Source organism: Talpa europaea (assembly GCF_964194135.1).
Source record: "Talpa europaea genome assembly, chromosome: 1".
Taxonomy (NCBI): Eukaryota; Metazoa; Chordata; class Mammalia; order Eulipotyphla; family Talpidae; genus Talpa; species Talpa europaea.
In genome coordinates, this window is record NC_140073.1 from 143,690,457 (window position 1) to 143,707,359 (window position 16,903).

The 16,903-nt window shown below is 55.2% G+C and overlaps 1 protein-coding gene across 1 annotated transcript in view; it reads right to left on the reverse strand.

Moving 5' to 3' along the window:
* TNS1 (tensin 1) overlaps positions 1 to 15,924 on the reverse strand; it is a gene marked incomplete at its 5' end in the record, with an annotated part of 217,855 nt that extends 201,931 nt beyond the window's left edge. The window contains one exon of the mRNA XM_084241657.1: positions 15,766 to 15,924. Within this exon, the coding sequence (XP_084097783.1) occupies positions 15,766 to 15,924 (159 nt within the window). The remainder of the gene's footprint in view (positions 1 to 15,765) is intronic.
* Between the last annotated feature and the right edge of the window lie 979 nt (positions 15,925 to 16,903).

Sequence of the window (16,903 nt, forward strand, 5' to 3'; positions counted from 1 at the left end):
GGCAGGATTAAATTAAATGTGAAAATGCCAGGTACTGGGACTGACTCATCAAGCCATCCTGGGAGTTATTGGGCAAACATCTCAGAACTTATGACTTGGAGGGGTGCCCTGGAGTGACTATGAAAGCAAGCTCACCTGCTCAGAAACCCTTCCTGGGTCTGCTGGCTGCACACTGCCTCCTCCACCCCCATTGGACAGAAAATCACCACCAGAACCCCAAGCAAGAGCACCCTGTCTGGAACACACAGTCCATACCACCTTCTGAGGAATGGACACCCCAGGAAGAGGAGCCAGGAGTCCCAGCAGGAAGAAGCCAAAATAGCATGGTTAGGGAGATGTTGGAAGCAGGCCAGTAGAGAGGTAGATTGGGAGCACATGAGCCCAGAAGAGGCTGGAACTCAAGAAAAAAGTTGAAAGTTGTCATTCAGGTGGAGAATAGAAGAGGAAGCGTAGGAGCAAATTCCTGACCGACAACCCCACTAAAGAAAGATAAGGAGATGGATCTGGACCAAAGCAGGTAATACTTAAGTCAGACAACAGGCAGAACTTCCAGTGAGGCCCCACACTGCCAGAGAGGCCCTTTTTCTCAATACTACTCCTCCCTTCTAAGCCCCAAGTGAGGTTGAGTCTTCAACTTTCCATTATTCAGCATAAGATGTCAGTATTAGAAATCCATGCTCACATAGGCAGGAAAACAGGCGGATCTCAGTCCCCAAATCTCCAGCTTCAGTCAGTCCAGTACCTTCTGAGAATGTTTTTGCAGAAAACAAACCCATTGGTACCACCCATGGCCACCTTAGATGCCTGGGGTAGGTCACTCCCCATCCCAACATCAACTGCTGCTCCTCCAGAAACCCCTCCCTCAACCAGGCCTGCCTGGGCCACTCAGACTGGTTCCATTCAGCATCCAGTCCCTGACCCCTGGGAGGCTGGGAGCAGGGTGCACAGGGTGGATGTGGGTGGAAGTGGGGTGGTGGGAGTTGTGAAGTTACTTGGGGGACAGGGCAGAGCCTTCACAGAGAAGGGCTAATGGAACCCATTACTGTTGCTCAAGTTTGTAAGAAAGGGCTGAGACTTGGTAAAAAAATAATAATAATAAAATAAAGCAGGCACATTTGGAACCTAAAGAGCCAAGGGAGCCAAAGGAAGGAGCCAGACAGGCCTGTACATAGGAATGACATGCAATACACACATACATGACACCATGCCCCAGAGGACGAGGCAGGGGTGCTAAGGGATCAGGTCCAGGGCTGGAGTCTTGTAGACCCCCTTCTACCAAGACAGGGTAGAATGGAAGGCAGAGCTAAGTGCTCCCCAGAAGCAGAAAAATGGCCATTTTGGACCCCAAATGGCACGCAAACTTGATGCAAACGCATGTGCAAAGAAGGTGGCCTAACTTTGTCCATGTCCTACTTGACTAGAAGTAGATGTTAGAGTGGGGTTGCCCTGGAGATTAGAACCACCTCCGTCATCCTCCTCCTCCTCCTCCTCAAGCACCCCAGCATCCCCCACTCGCTCCAATCTCCCTGGAGGAAGCCACTATCTCCCTCCAGCCTTGGGCCCCAGAGAGACTCTTCTCATCCTTGGGTCTCTTTCCAAAACCCCAAAACTCATATCTCTGCCTGTCCCACTCCTGACTTCCTCTTTCCCCTAGGGGCTTTTTTCTCTTAACCCCACAGGCGGGGGCCCTGCCTACCACAGAGAGGAACTTTCACTTGATGAAAAGAGGAAAGTTAGTGGCCAAAGGGAGCTCAATTATTGAATAGCCACAGGGGCAGGTCAGGCAACCAGGCCCACTGAGATCACCCCAGGCCAGGTCAACCAGGGCTCACCTAGCCTTACAGTTCTTTTGGAAGGGAACCCCACAGCCTCTCCAGACCCTCTCCATCTCTGTCTTCCCAGCAGCGATGCTGGGGAGTACTTCCTAATGCCTGGCCTCTTACCCTTCCAATTCAGTTTCAAACTGGCTTCACACCTTCCCTCCAGGCCATACCCAAGACAGACTTAAGAAGAAAATAGTGGAGGAGATTTTGCATGGAAACCAAAAGGGCTGCATCTTCCAGACCTCCTCACCAGTCCCAACCTTCCTGACAATCCTGCTCCTCTGCAGGTGAGAAAGGATGGAAGCAGAGAAGTGAAGTGGTGACTTCCGGTGAAGGTGGCCAATTGAACACACGCATTCACTTTGGCTTGCTCTTGAAACTCCTCTAAAACAACAGTCAAAGGGGTTTTGTTTTAATTAAATACAGAGCCAGGAGTATGAAAGCCAGGGGAAGAGAGTGGTGCTCTGCATCACAACTGGCTGCCAATGTCTCCAGGGAGTAAACACCCCCCCACCCCACACCCATCACCCCCACCCTATCACTGTAAAGCTCGAGCTCCTCCCCTGGACCTCAGGACCTGCTGCAGCATCCCAGTTCACTCTCCAGGGTCTCTTGTTAAATATTTTCATCATCACCCCTGACAACAGCATCAAAATTCTGGGAACTGGAGAATGCAGGGATGAGTGGTAATCCTGAGCCTGAGGATGTGGCAGTCAGCTGGCTGCAAGAAAGCCAGGCAGAAGCTGACTCTTCAGCACAGAGCCCCCAAGGCTTGGATGGATGAAGTCAGATATCTTTGGGGATAGGGTGGGTGTGAGCCAGCTGGGTTGGTTAGATATTGAAGAAACAGTGAGATTTCCAGATCCCCTCCCTGACACCCAGCAGGAGACAGGAAGTGTAAAGGTTAAACAGGGGTCCTGGCCTGGGGGCCACTGAGGCCCAGCTGAGGGTGTGAGTCTCAACAGGAGAGAGGGGGCTTAAGTGAGTGTTTACTGAATATGAGAAGCCAGATCTGTATCTCTTCCCAGGCAGAAAGGTGGAACTTTCCTGGGGATCTGACAAGTCAAGGAAGAGAGACTCAAAGATACTGACAGCAGTTTCCCCAGTGTGGCTGCCCAGTCAGGAACCCGAGAGAAGCTCCATGTGAGTCCATTCCCACCCTCAGCCCCCAGCACAAACACCTGCCTTTTAGTGTCCCACTGGAAACCAGTCAAAGCCCAGGCTCCCACATCTGAGGAAAGCATGTCAGAAAAGCAATTAGAGACACAAAGCAACCTGGAGGAAGCAGGGCAAATGCAGGGAGGAGAGAAAGTTGAGATAAACAGTTACTCATATTCTCAGAGAGATAAGAGAACAAGTTAGGTCAATGCAACAAGAACAGGAGGCAACCAAATATAAAGAAAAAAACTCTTGGGAATTTTTAAAACCCAGAACCCAGGTTGAAGACCCCATAGGCACCCAGCCCGGGTTCCTTCAGGCAGGAAGCCTTGCATTTCACACTATGCTTGACACATAGTGTGACGCATGGGTGAGGGCCAGAGTCGGAAATGTGTCTTTCTTGGGTGGCTGGACCAAATTAGGGATGTGTGTCATTGGCAGGCTCTCCTCTCTGAGACCCTTTCGGGCCCCTGATGGGGGGCAGGGGTGACCCTGAGACCAGAGAGGAGATGGAGACCCAGACATGCGGAGGGTTCCAAAGGGCCAGGGAGAGACCCAAGGTCCAGGGGTTCGGGTTGAAGAGAGGTGAGCTAGTGGAGGGTCCCCCAGGGAACCCTGTCAACCACTGTTTCAGAGGAGATGTGCCAGGTAGTAGCCCCCAGAGAGGGGAAGCCCCACCAACTTGCAGTCAGGAAAGCTGCCACTCACAGAGTATGAGTCAAAGCAAGAAAAGAGCATAGTGGGAATAAGAATTCTGTCACGTAACTCAACCTGCGCCCAACCAAACCAGCTGAGGCTGAACACGGGGTCAAGTCCTGGCCATTGACACTTACCAGCTGGGACTCCCTGTTAGATCCTAGCCCCTCTGTTCTCTCTGCCTCTGAGTCACCCACCACAGGCACCCACCACAGTCCCTCCCAGGTGTCACAGGGGCCCACAGCCCTCCAACCAGGCTTCTGATGGCAGCAGGGTGGTCGGGAACACCAAAATATGTCCCCCAAGGAGAACATGAGGGCCCTAGGGGGTGGATCTGCCTCTGCCCCAGACTGCCCTGAAGTACACCAAGCATGGGTCTATTTTTAACCAGGTTCCAGCAGGTAGCCAGCCCCCCGGTGTTATTCTAAACTGTGGGGTCATCGGGTGGCCAAGGTAAAGGGGAACCAGAGCTGAGGCTGAGGAAATAGCATCCCCAGAAAGACGCCCCCCAACAGACAGTGCACCCAAAGCAGAGAGGGGCCAATTGGGAACAGAGATCAAGAAAAGTCTAGAATGTTTGGACAGCAGTGGGTGGCAGGGGCACCCTGGAACTGGTACGGGAGGGGGCAGGGAAGGGTGTCTCTCAGTGAGGGGCTTAGTGGCAAGGAAAGCAGGGGTAGGCAGGAGAGAGTGAGCTGGGAGGAGCAGAGCAAGGGCAGGGGAGGGAGAAGAGAGACAATGACAGCAAGAATCAGAAAGCAAAGAAAAGGGGCTGAGAGGTGACAGCATCCACCTGTGCGGCCAGAGTCAATGAGCTGGCCCCAGCCCAGCTACTTCCAGGCCCCATGGCCTCCCCTTAAAAACACCGTGTCTCCTTCCCCACACTGGGACCTCTCAGACATGGTCCCCAAGACTGTTCTGCATCCCTGAATCCTTCCAAGACTCCTCCCTGCCCCCCAACTGACAGATAAAAGATACCAACTGGGACACACACACACACACACACACACACACACACACACACACACACACACACACACACGGCCTCCTGGGAAGAGAGGGGACAATAGAGAGGGGAGAGGGGTGTCCTTTTGTCCCCATGCCAGGCCTTGGGAGCTCAATTCTACACAAAGAGCTTCACAAAGGACCTCTGGCTCCCAGAGGGGGGAGATAAACAGGGGGAAGAAAGGAGGGGGAGAGGACCCCAGAGCTGGAAATGTCTGGTCAGTGGGTCTGGGAAGCAAGATGGGGGCTGTTCTCACAGCCACAGAGGCTCCCGAGAGCTCAGGGAGAACAGGGATTCGGACAGGGATCGTGTGCTCAGGGCAGAACGGACAAAGCTGCGGCCAGAGTAGCTTCCTGGAGGAGGCTGAGGGGACGGAGGCTGCTTTCCTTGGCCTAGCCTGCGTGAGGGGGCGCCAAGCCTAATCCCACCCTCTCTCTAAAGAAGGTGCCACCTCAGACACCTGCACACACACACACCCATTTGCCACACTGCCTGGGGGGAGGGGAAGAGGTGGACTGATTGATCCAGTAACACAAGGTTGGGAGCAAGCGGAGCCGTTTGTCAGCACAGTGCACCCCCAGAGCAGTGCTCCACTGCTCCCACAGTGCTCCACTCAGCTGAAAAACAATGAGTGAGATGGGAGAGCAGCCAAGGGCAGTGAGCCCAGAGGCCCAAGACCTGGCCCACATCTCAACTCTGCACAAATGGTGGTGAGTCTGTGAACAAATCACCTCCCTGAGCCTCAGTCCCCCCATCTGTGAAACAGGCTAACAATGCCAGCTCCCCTCACTTCTCTGAGCTGCTGTGAGCTTCAGATGAAGCTCTCTTTATGAGCATCCATTATTATTATTGCCAGGTGACCTCAGACCCACTCGCCAAGTCAGAGGCCCCAAGTGCAAGGCTCTCCCCCATTCCTCACCCCACCTTCTGAGAGGGGCCCAGAGGTGAGTCTCCTGGCCAGGCCAGCAAAGCAAGGGGTCAATCAGAGGACCTCAAAGTCTCCTTCCGGGGGAGAAGGAAGCACATGTCTACATGTATGTATAGGAGCTACACAAACATTTGCCAATGAGAAACCCATTTCCCAGATGAGAAAACTAAGGCTCATAGAGGTGCTTTTCCACCACAATCCCTCCCTCATTTTGTTGCCAAGGTCCTGTAACCTCATTTGTCTGCATTCCTCACCCCCATATCCCTGAACCTCAGAGCAGAGCTCCCAGAACAACCTCCTACCGCCACACTGCATGCCCCAAACCCAGAGATGAACAAGAATAGGGTGTAGGCGACTAGAACAGTGCTGCCTCCCAGGTCTGGACCCCAGACCACGGCACATACACAGCAGCCTGGTGAGGTGAACTCTGTCTGCTCTCCCCATTTTGCAGGTTAGGATGCTGAGGCTCAGAGATACTAGGCAGCTTGACCCAGGGCACGCAGCTAGAAAGCCCTAAGCAAGGACTCATCAGCTGCATTGTCCTCCAGCCCCTGCTCCCTGTACTGCTGGACTTGGTCTCTGAATTGAAGCCTTGGGAGGGACAGTCCTGAATGACAGAGGGAGCCAAGGGGTCTTGCAGTAGGAAGCTGGAGAGCCACAGAGAAACCCTCTCCAGAGCCCCCTCTTGCCTTGCTGCAATTCCATTAAAAAGCACAAGAATAAATTAGCCCTGCTTAGCATATTGAGTGACTGGGGCTCAGGAGGCCGCCTGGGTGCTCAATGCAGTCTGCTGGCTGCAGTGGGGGCGGGGGGGGGGGCTAGGGGCAGTGGAGGCAGGGGACAGTTTGGCTAGACAGGGTCTAGTGAGACCTCAAACCAATGCCCTCAGCTCGGTGCCCAGAAACAATTGCTCCTGCTCCAACTTCATTCCCCTAATGGTGTCGCAGTTTGGCAACTGCTGTCCACACCCCTGCCCCGCATTCCTGCCAGCCCCAGAGGACACCCAAGGTTAGCGTCAGGGATAGTGTCAGGCTGCCCATCCTTTCCCGGGATTAACTTTGAAGCAGGCAGCTCTGTTCAGGGGGGAAGAGGAGCTCAGTACAGTACAGATTCCTGATGCCCCTACCCAGGACCCTCACTGACCCAGGGCACACCTATCTCTGTCTCCCCCTTAACAATGAAGCACCCATGAAGGAAGGAAACGTAGAGAGGGGGACAGCGAGGGATGTCAGAGGCTGGGTGGAGTCAGTCCTTTACCCAGAGCAAGATCGTACCCTTTAACCAGACTTGGGCAAAAGATAATAACACAATAGCCAGGACCCAGAGCGAAGGCCAGTGGAGGGAGGAGGCCCGCAGCCAGGCCAAGCAGGCCCAGGTCTGGAAGGGAGCGAGACAACCTGACACCCAGGCTGTGGCCTCCTTCAATTCCTTGGGTCACCCTGCTCCAGCCCCTCCCAACCTACCTCAGACCCCCAGGACCGAAGGCCCCTGTCCCCCTCCAGTCTCAAGGCTATGCAGTGGCCACAAGAACACACCTGCCAATCCTGCTACAGGGACCAGGACCAAAAAGTTCCCAGCAGCCCTCTGTGAGACCCATCCCAGTTGCTTGCTGAGGCCACGCCTCCCACTGGCCGCCCCCTCTATTGATACCGCTGAGTGACCCGGCGATTCTAAGGCACAGGACTTCTTGGCAGGCCAACTGTGGTGCATCCATCCTCTGTCAGCACCGCTGAGCTCTCCTCCCAGTGCGGGAAAGTCTAGGACACAGGCTGCTCTCCCAAAGTGTGTCAGACTCACTTTGCCCTGTGAAGACTCTCCCAGCCTTCCCTGCCGTCCACTCAGGCATTTCCTCTAATAAAATCTTTACACATTTAATTCCATCTTGTTTCCACGAACACAACCACTCAATAACCATAACAACAGCAATAACTGCTACCCTTAATTAAAAGTCATTGATAAGCCCCACACTGTTCTAAATGCTTTTAAGGGCTTCAGAGGTAACGGAGACTCAGAGAGGTTAGTTGATAAGCTCAGGGGTGCACAGCCCTGCAGTGGCAAAGCACCAGGGTAATGAAGCTTCATCCCAAAGGCCGTCTGTGTCACCACTACACCTCCTTATGAGAGAAAGGCCATCCAGCCCTGCCTCATGCCTTTGGGAGGATGGAAAGAGAGTAGAAAGGGAACTTGAAACTCCTGAGGAATGGGCAGGATGGCACAGAAAAAAACAGAGCATGAGAAACATAAAGAGAGAGAGAAGGCGGAAATGAGACACAGAGATCAGGAGCCAGCTCTAGCCCCCAGAGTCCTGACCCTACACGCAGGCGCTCACCTCCCCAGGGCAGGGATGGGCTTCACTATTGGACCAAAGGAAGCAGAAGAGGAAGGAAATGTGACCCTAGAGCACTTTCCAATCCCACCCACTCCCTGCCATCCTGGCCAGCCACCCCTCAGGCATGTGACTAAGGTGTGCCAGAGATGCCAGCTAAGAACTCGGCAGCCTGGCTCTTCACTGTACCAGGTCCCAGGAATCTCCATCCCTAACCCACCCCCCCCCCATTCCTCACTCTGACACCCTTGGCAGCAGGGCCAATGGGCATGGCCTGTGTTTCAGGGTCCCAACAAAGCCAGGCCTGTCCCCTGCCCAACCTCCATAGGGAGTGACGTCTGGGCCAGGCAGCAGGTGAAGCTAAGCCAAAGGACATGGCAGAGAGCCAGCCACACCTCCTCCAGGTGAGCTCGCCACTTAACCCCTGGCCTGCCAGACCCAAGTCCTGGGGCTGTTGATTAAGGGATGGCAGGGTAGGGGTTAGGGGATGGTGGAGGTGAAGTCAAGGACAAAGAAGGGAAAACAGCTTTGTTATGGCAGACCTTATATACACACACACACACCCCTAATTTGGCCCAGCCATATGAGAAAGACCCCACACCCACCTGTCACCCTGTGCCAGAGGTAGTTTAAAATGCAGAGTCCCATGCAAATTGGGCCTTCCAGAGGCTCTCGATGGCCCTCATGACAAATCTAAAGTCCAGATTTTTTAGCTTAGTATTCAAGGCCCTTTTCCATGCTGACCCACCTCTTTTCCAGTTTCTGATCCAGCTTCTGATCCTCTCCCATCCCACTCTAAACCCTAGTTCCTGGGGACACCACACCCTTTCACATCTGGGGTCAGATTAAAATGGCCTTGTTCTCTCCTCCCCTTGGTGTCAATGAGCTCACCTTGTAAGACCCACTTCAAAATGTCACCTCCTCTTTCTGGGAAAGCTTTCCAGATCACTACGGGCAGAGTAGTCCACTCCCTGCTCTGGAGTCAGGTAACTGCTATCCAGACCTTCCAGCAGCACTCAGTGCCTGGTCTCAGGATAACATGCTAGAAAGTCGGTCTCCCTCTCGAAGATTTGCTCAGGAGGACCAAGCACGTGGACATGGTGCTTGGCAAAGGGTGAGTGGAGGAGAGAAGAAGATGGATTCAGGGATGAAGGGTGGATGAGGGAAAGAAGATGGTGGACAGATGAAGAGATAGATGGGTGGAAAGGCAGATGGGCTGAGGGGTGAGCAGCCATGTGAGAACTGAGAAAGTTCCACCGGTGTGACCCTGGTGTGCACCCCATGACAGCACGGCCCATGGGGCATTGACCAAAAGGCTCTGTAGATTGGGTCTAAGATCTCCCAGGCCATTCTTGACTCTTATAGTTTCAACTGTTACAGGAAGAGTGGGGTGAAATGGGGTCTCATGAGGATCCCCTTAAGTTCCTGAGAAAGGGGTGCCAGCAAGAAAGCCCAGAGGAGGTGGGCAGGAGCAGAAACTTTCACTAAGGCCAGAAGACAACTTCCTCAGGCTTTCTTGAGACTGCCGGCCACTGACGGTGCTGGCGATCACAGGGGCTTAACTCCCTTCACATTCACTCTCTTCTAACCTCGAAATGGCCTGTCATAGCTGTGCTTGACCCAGATGGCCTCCACTGGCTCCCATCCCCATACCTGTACCCACCCACTGGGTACCCCCAGGCAGGGCCCCAAGATGGAAAGAGGATCATGGCTTCCCAGGCAGAATAGCTCCACTGGGGCACAGGCCACACCTGCCATCACCACCCCCTGTGCTGGACTGTACCAGGGTTCTCTCTCCATTGACTGGGTTCTCTAGCTGCCCCTTCCTCACCATTCACCCCTCTACCAGCAGCCCTATGGCACACCTACATACCACATGGCCTTTGCTCAGCTCCTGGGATACCAAGTTCATGAAACGTGACTCCGGCCTGAAAACATCATCTCACATTTTTCGTGGGGGAGACAAACTCATGAAAGTTTTCACCAAACGCACCCCAATGCTCTCATATTCTTGGTCAGAAAGGAACATGAAAGTGGAGACCCCTGCATCCCCAATTCTGGGGGTGGGTTTGGAGACCCTAGTCTGGGAAAGAGAGGGGCTGGCTATAAGCACCAGGCTGGGGTCCTTGGTGGGAGGGAGTCAGCTCAGGTATCAGAGCTGGGAAAGCGAGCAAGGAGACCAGGACCTCCAGCATAGCCTGGTCCCCATGCTCCCCACCATGTGGCCTCTCTGCAGATAGCAGGCTCTGTTTCCCACTTGCAGGCTGCTGCCCCTCCAGGGGCTGCCTTAGCTTGCCTGCCCTTGGCACCAGGCTTTGTCCTGGTGCCAGGGGCCCTTGGCAAGTTCATACATCAAACAAGGAGGCAGTGGCTGGCTTCATGCCCTTCAGGAAAGAGGCATGGTCTAGAGGGCGTTCCCCCAACCTCAGCCTCACATTCTCCTACCCACCAAGGATCCAGGCCAACTCAGAGGTGGTCAGTTGACCTCACCAACCCCTTTTCCCACCCCGGGAGCTAGAGCTCCTTTCTCTCCTGCAGCTGAACCCCATGTGGGTAGCAGGGAAGGGGCAAGATGAGGAGAGTCATTGCCAAGGGGCATTTTGGGGACTCAAGATCTCACCTTCTCCAGGAGATCTCTGTCCCCTTGTCAAGCTGCCCAAAGTCTCCCTTCTATTGAATGATGTGTCCAAGTCTTGAGATGCCTGGATCTCCCAGAGACACCCATCAAAAAAGAGGAAGAATCTACCCAACAGACATGAGCATACAGATCAGCAAAAGGCCCGCACGGAAGTGTTTATAGCAACGCTCCTCACCATAGCCCCAAACACGAAAGCGCCCAAACACCTATCAATAGCAGGACTGATAAATAAAGTGTGTGTCTCCGTGCAGCAGAACACTACCCAGCAACGAGAAGGAACGGTCTACAACCACACACAGGAATGCGGATAAAATTCACCACCATAACAGTGAGCAAAAGAAATCAGCACAAAAGAAACACACGGGATGTGCCGCATTTACACATTCTCAAACTGCCAAGGCCACACTGTCCGAAGGTGGGGTAGTGACTAACCCCAGAGGGGACAAGGAGGGAAACTTCTGCACACGAGCAATGCTCTCTTTCTTGACTGAGTGCTCGGGTACAAGGCGCACGGGTGTGGTCAGTTTGTGAAAACTTCGTGCCTTTTCTGTTCAGGAAAAACTTCACTAAGTAGAAATAGAGGAGCACCTGGTGAAGCCTGCAGCTGCCACTGTTCTGAGATGCCCGGCCTCTCCCACCTCTCCCTTCTGCTCCTTCTCACCCTGCCTTCAAGCCACCACCCTGTCCTATTCCTTCTCCCCCAGAACAAGTCTCGGCCTCACCTCCCACCGTGCCCTCCACGTGGCTGCTCCTCCCTTACCCAAACCACCATCTCCTCTCACCCAGATGACATGACTTCCTCCCCGTCTTCTGGTTTTGCTCTCCAATCCACGTGCACACGGACACATGGAAGCGGGGCTCGTGGGGAGCCAGACTCAGCCAGAGAAAGTCTCTGCAATTCTGTCAGAGCTCCCAGTGCGTCTCCATCTTGAGGCCCTCGAACATGCTTCTCTAACTTCCACTTGTACTTCAGCTCCTTTCTTTAGTGCCTCTTCTGCCCTCGCTCCCATCTAAACCCAAGCCCACTGTCTTCCACTCCAGTCTTTACTTTCCCGATGGAGGGAATCATGCTGTTTCCAGTAATGCATTTATTCTAGGGCCTCCCTGGTGGCACAAGGGGTTAAGTCTCAGCACTATGAAGCTATCTGCAGCCACTGCAGCACAGGTTCGATCCCCAGCCTGGGAGATGACCCACATGGCACAGCAGACCTCTCCTGTTTCACCTGCTGCTCTCCTCAGCAGTGTATTTCAGTAGATCTGCCTGTTCTGTTCCCCACTCTGTCTCTGGTGAATCCTCTCATTCCCTGCACCTCTGACCTGTACCCCAGTTCTTGTGTGCATAAATAAATAAATCTTAAAAAAAATACATAAACTTTGGGCCTCCCCGGTGGCGCAGCGGTTGAGCGCTGGGTTGCGAAGCTGCCCGCAGCCTCTACAGCACCGGTTCAATCCCCAGCTGCTCCCCGGCCACCAGAGGAGGGTCCCACATGGCGCGCAGACCTCTCCTGCCGCCCGCTGCTCCCCTCAGCAGTGTGCTTTGGTCCTTCTGCCTGCTCTGCTCCCCACTCTGGCTCTGGTGAATTCTCTCACCCTCCCGCGCTTCTGACTGTACCCAGTGCTTGTATGTATAAATAAATTAATTAATTAATTAAAAAAAAAATACATAAACTTAACATGAAACAAATTTTGTTGAAAATTAAGGTAATAAAACTATAAAAACTATAAAGCTATAAAAAAAACTATAAAAAAACTATTAAAAAAAAAGGCGTATTGAATAAATGAATCACCAGATCTGCCTATTTTGCAGACAGTCCCTGGGGAAGAAAAAGTTGTCCCCAGGAACAAAACTTCCACTTGCCTAGGGTCAGGACTCCTAGACTGTGGTCCTGGCTCTGTCACTTGCTTGTCACAAGGCCACTGTGTGGCCTTGGGCAAGTCACTGCCCCTCTCTGGGTGTCCCTGTGCTCTTTTGTGAAATGCAGGAGTTGGATGGCCCAGAACCATGGTTGGGCTTGAAAAGGAGTAAGACAGGGGCCTAAGCACCGCACTATCAAGCAATCTGCAGCCTCTGCAGTGTGAGTTCAATCCCCGGCCGGCCAGGGAGCAATCCACATGGCTCAGCAGACCTCTCCTGTCTCTCCCGCTGCTCCCCTCAGCTTGTATTTCAGTCAGTTTGCCTGTTCTGTTGCTCACTCTGTCTCTGGTGAGTCTTCTTACCCCCCGCATCTCTGACCTGTACCCTAGCTCTTGTATGCATAAATAAATAAATCTTAAAAAAAAAAAGGTGTAAGACAATGTGTGCATGTGTGTGTGTGTGTGCGCAGTGACTGTGACTGTATGTGTATCTGTGTGTGTGTCTGTGTCTCTGTGTGTATGAGTGTTTGTGTACCTCTGTGCGTGTACACCCGCCCGTGCATATTTTCCTAGCAAGAGCAGCCATCACTTTCATTATATTCTCACAGGGATCTGTGACCTCAGATGATTCAGGACCACTAACCAGGATCGCTTTCAGCCCTGGGGGTCTGTGATTATATATAACCAGACAAATGGGAAGTAATCCGAGCCTTAGCAGAGACAGTTAGGTTTAGAATGTCCACAAGGGGAGGAAGGCCAGGGAGGCTTCAGGAGCAGCCCCCGCAGACACGCTTCACCAAGGGCTCTGGGCAAAGGTCAGATGAACTGACCCCAGGAACTGGCTTTCTGAGAGAGGAGGCAGAAGTAGTCAGGAATCTCCTCCCCTCTGCTCCCGCCATCCCCCGACAAGCACTCACTTGTCTTGGGATATGGCAGAGCGCGAGGAGGAGAGGTTGGCTCCTGGAGATGCCTGCCAGGCCCCTTGGCGCCCAGGTCAGGGAAGGTTTGGCGGGAATGCTCAGGAGGGATGCCAAGCCCCACCTCCCCTCCTCCTGCGGCTGGCAGGCTGGCATGTGGAAGCAAAAGGGGGCTGCAAGCCATCTGAGACCCTGAGGAGGCCACTGAGAGAGGAGGCCGTGCAGCCTAAGCCCAGGAGAGTCTACTTGGGTGGACAATTGCCGTTTGTAAGGAAGAGGGCAATGTGGCCTGGGTGGGGGAGGACTGCCCAAAGGGGAGATGAAAAGCAAGAACTGGGATGGAGACTGGTGATATGCACCCTCTCCTAGGCCCAAGGGGGAAAGTCTGGCCTGAGGAATGGGGGTGGCATTGTCAGTGGCAGGTCTGGTGGCTTGTTGGTGGCAGGGCCGGTGGGAGTGCCCTGGCTGGAAGCCCAGATGCCTGAGTAGCTTCTAAGCCCTAACTCCTGGGGTGGGCTGGAAGCCCAAGATGTTTATCCACCACCAGAAGGTGGTAAAAATGCCTTCTCTAGTGAGGTGACGGGCAATTGGCTGCTCTTTCCTGAGTCACTGACGGCTTCTCCTTGCCTGGTGAGGGGAGAAAGCAGCCAGTGACAGCCCCCAGCCAGAGCCCCGGAGCAGCATGGGCTGGAACAGAGTTTCCTCCTGCAGATAAAGAAGTGGGCGCGGCATGGGCAAGCGTCAAGGTCTCTCTAGAGGCCGCTCAGAAACCAGCTCATCCGAATGCAGACAGGCACTCGTCCCCTTCCCTGTGCCTGTGGCTGCCACACGCCCGCCCCTCCCCCCTTCCCCTCACCACCCACCTCCAGGGCCCCTGGCTTTCCTCCATCTCAGCCCTCAGTCTATCCCTGGTCCTGCTCACCCTCAAGTGCCACCCACCCCACCTCAAAGCCGCTTGGTGCATGGGGGAGGCAGAGAGAGAGGGGATCAAGGCGACCCACCAACAGACAGGGCGAAGTGAAGGGCCTGCAACAGGAGGCAGCAAGGAAGGCGGCTGTGAACGCACCTCCCCTGAAACCCTGGTGGACAGAAGAGAGGCTGAGGCCGAGACAGAGGCGGGGGGGCCCTGATGGCCCAGGGGGGATCCAACCTAGGGTCCTGCCATGTCACCAACCCTCTCTGGACCCTCTGCCCCTTTGTGAAGATGGAGAAGCAGTATTCTGGAGTGACTAGCTGACACCTCTGGGCCTCACGTTATCACTAAAGCTGGCCTCAGGCTCCCTCAGATTCACCTGGGCTGCCAGCTGCTGGGAGGGATCAGGGACAGCTCCACCCACCAAGCCTGTCCCTCACATGGCCAGTCACTGTGGCAATGACCGGGATCAGAGCTTGGCAAGGACAGAAAGTTCTGGTTCTAAGTGAAGCCCTATGTCTGGCACTGGGTACTATAACCACAAATATGCCATAATCCATGTCCTGGAAGGGCATTCAGTCAAAGGGAACAGAGGGGTCACTTTGACCCTCAGTGTGCACATACATGCACCCACACTTGTCTTCGCTGGCTGCCCCTGAGAAGGGGGCAGGGATGTGGCCACAGGGTACATTTTGAGTCACCCAAGTGATGGGATGTAAAACGCCAGCCAGCGTAATCCAATCCCCACACAGCAAATAAGTCTCAGGAGACTGCAGCCTTCACAGCCCCCAAACGGGGAGGCAGCTTTGGATTATGCAGATTACCTGAAGTGGGGTTATCTAGTTTCCAGGGACCCCAAATACCTCCTTCTCCTCCTGGGGAAAATCCAATGCCCACACCTATACTAGGCCTGGAGCTTCCCAGATAGATGCCTCACCCAGAACCAGCACCTGCCTCCCAGCCCCAGCCCACTCGGCCCCTCTGGGTCAACTAGCCACTTGGGAGGTTCTCACCTAGAACTGAGAATGCAGGGATGAGGGTCCAGCTGCCACTATCCTCAGGTCCGTCCAGGCTCTGGTGCCCCTAAACCTGTGAAGGGGGCCCCCTCCCTCCTGTCTACAGAGCCCTGGTCAGGGACAACAGCCACAGCTCCCAGGGATACAGGGTCAACCCCTGAACCGGCTCAGGGGGAATTAACACCGCGCTGTCTCCAGCACTCCTAGATCTGGCTCTCTCAGATGACTCCGAAAACTCACCTGAACTATTTGCTCCTTTAAGGATTAAGTCCCACATCACGCTCCTCCTGAGGCCACAGGTAAGATCGCCACCTAACCCAAAGCCCCTTCCCCTGGTCCTGCCCCGCCTGAGTCCCTAGGGCCGCCTGCCCCCACTGACCGGCACTTTCCTGGCACAGCTCCTTACCTGTCTCAGGTGAGTTGGGCCGTGTCTGCCGCCCGTTCCAGAGCCCAGAGCGTGCCCTGGCCCCCGGCCCCCGCAGCCCCCTACCTGAAGCAGCAGCCGCTTGCTCTGGGTGCCGGCGGATCCCCCCGGCTCCCAGCGCTCGGCCCGTGCCGCCCGGGCTGGGGGCGTCCCCGGGGGCTGGGGGCCGCCGGGGGGCCCGGGTTCCAACGCCTCGCAACACACCAAGCTCACCGTGCAGCCCATCCCACCCGGCGCCCACGGCCCCGGCCGGGGGCGGGGACACTAGCGCCCCGGGAGCGGCCCGCCCCCGCCCAGGGCGCCTCAGACGTCGGGATCCGGGCGGCGACGCCCCCAGCCAGCGCCGGCTTGGAGCCCGCTGTGGGCGACGCTGAGAAGGGGGGGGGGGGTGCGGGCCCGGGGGGTGGGCGGTGCCGAGGGCAGCCAGTGACGGTGGGGACCCCAGGACGGGTGGCGGGTGCTGACTCTGGGAGGCTGGAAGACCCACCCCCCCCCCAAGAGACAGGCAGGAAGCAGATAAGGAAAGATAATGAGAGAGCTGGGGGAGGGGTGCTGGGGGGGCTGGGAGAGGGAGGGACAGGGAGGGGGCACTGAGCGGTGTGCAGAGGTGCCCAAGTCCCAGAGCAGGAGAGACAGGTAGGGAGTAGGGGCAGGAGGGCAGAGCCCAGCCTGGGTACCCGGTGAGCTAAGTTTGCATGTTCCTCAGATTAGTAGCACTCCCGGGTGCCAAGGTGCCTGCTACACCTATTCTCTACCCTTCCTGGCAGCCCAGCCTGGAAAACCCAGGACCAGGCTGTAGAAGGACCCCAGTGTCAAGAAGCCAGGGCACAGCTGGCGCGGGAAGGACAGCCCACCTGTGCAACCCACCTACCTGGTCCATTTCTGGACACGGCATTTCCCCAGTGGTTTCTTGTCCATCCTTTCAGAGGTGGGTATCAGGGCTGGGAGGATGGCACCCCCAGCACTCGTGGGTACCCCTTGAAAGATGGAAGTGGGAAAGGAGACCAGTAGGAAGACCCTCCTCTTCCCACCTCCAGCACAGGGAGAGCCAAGATCACAGAGGATCAGGTGGTGCCACCGCACAGCCTCTACGTGCCACCTGGTGGTCATAAGGGAGAAAGACAGGAGCAACTGCCTGCTGCGAAACCCAGCAGGACACGTGCACAGCAGCTGCCTCGACCACCTTGGAGTCCGTGGCAGCCAC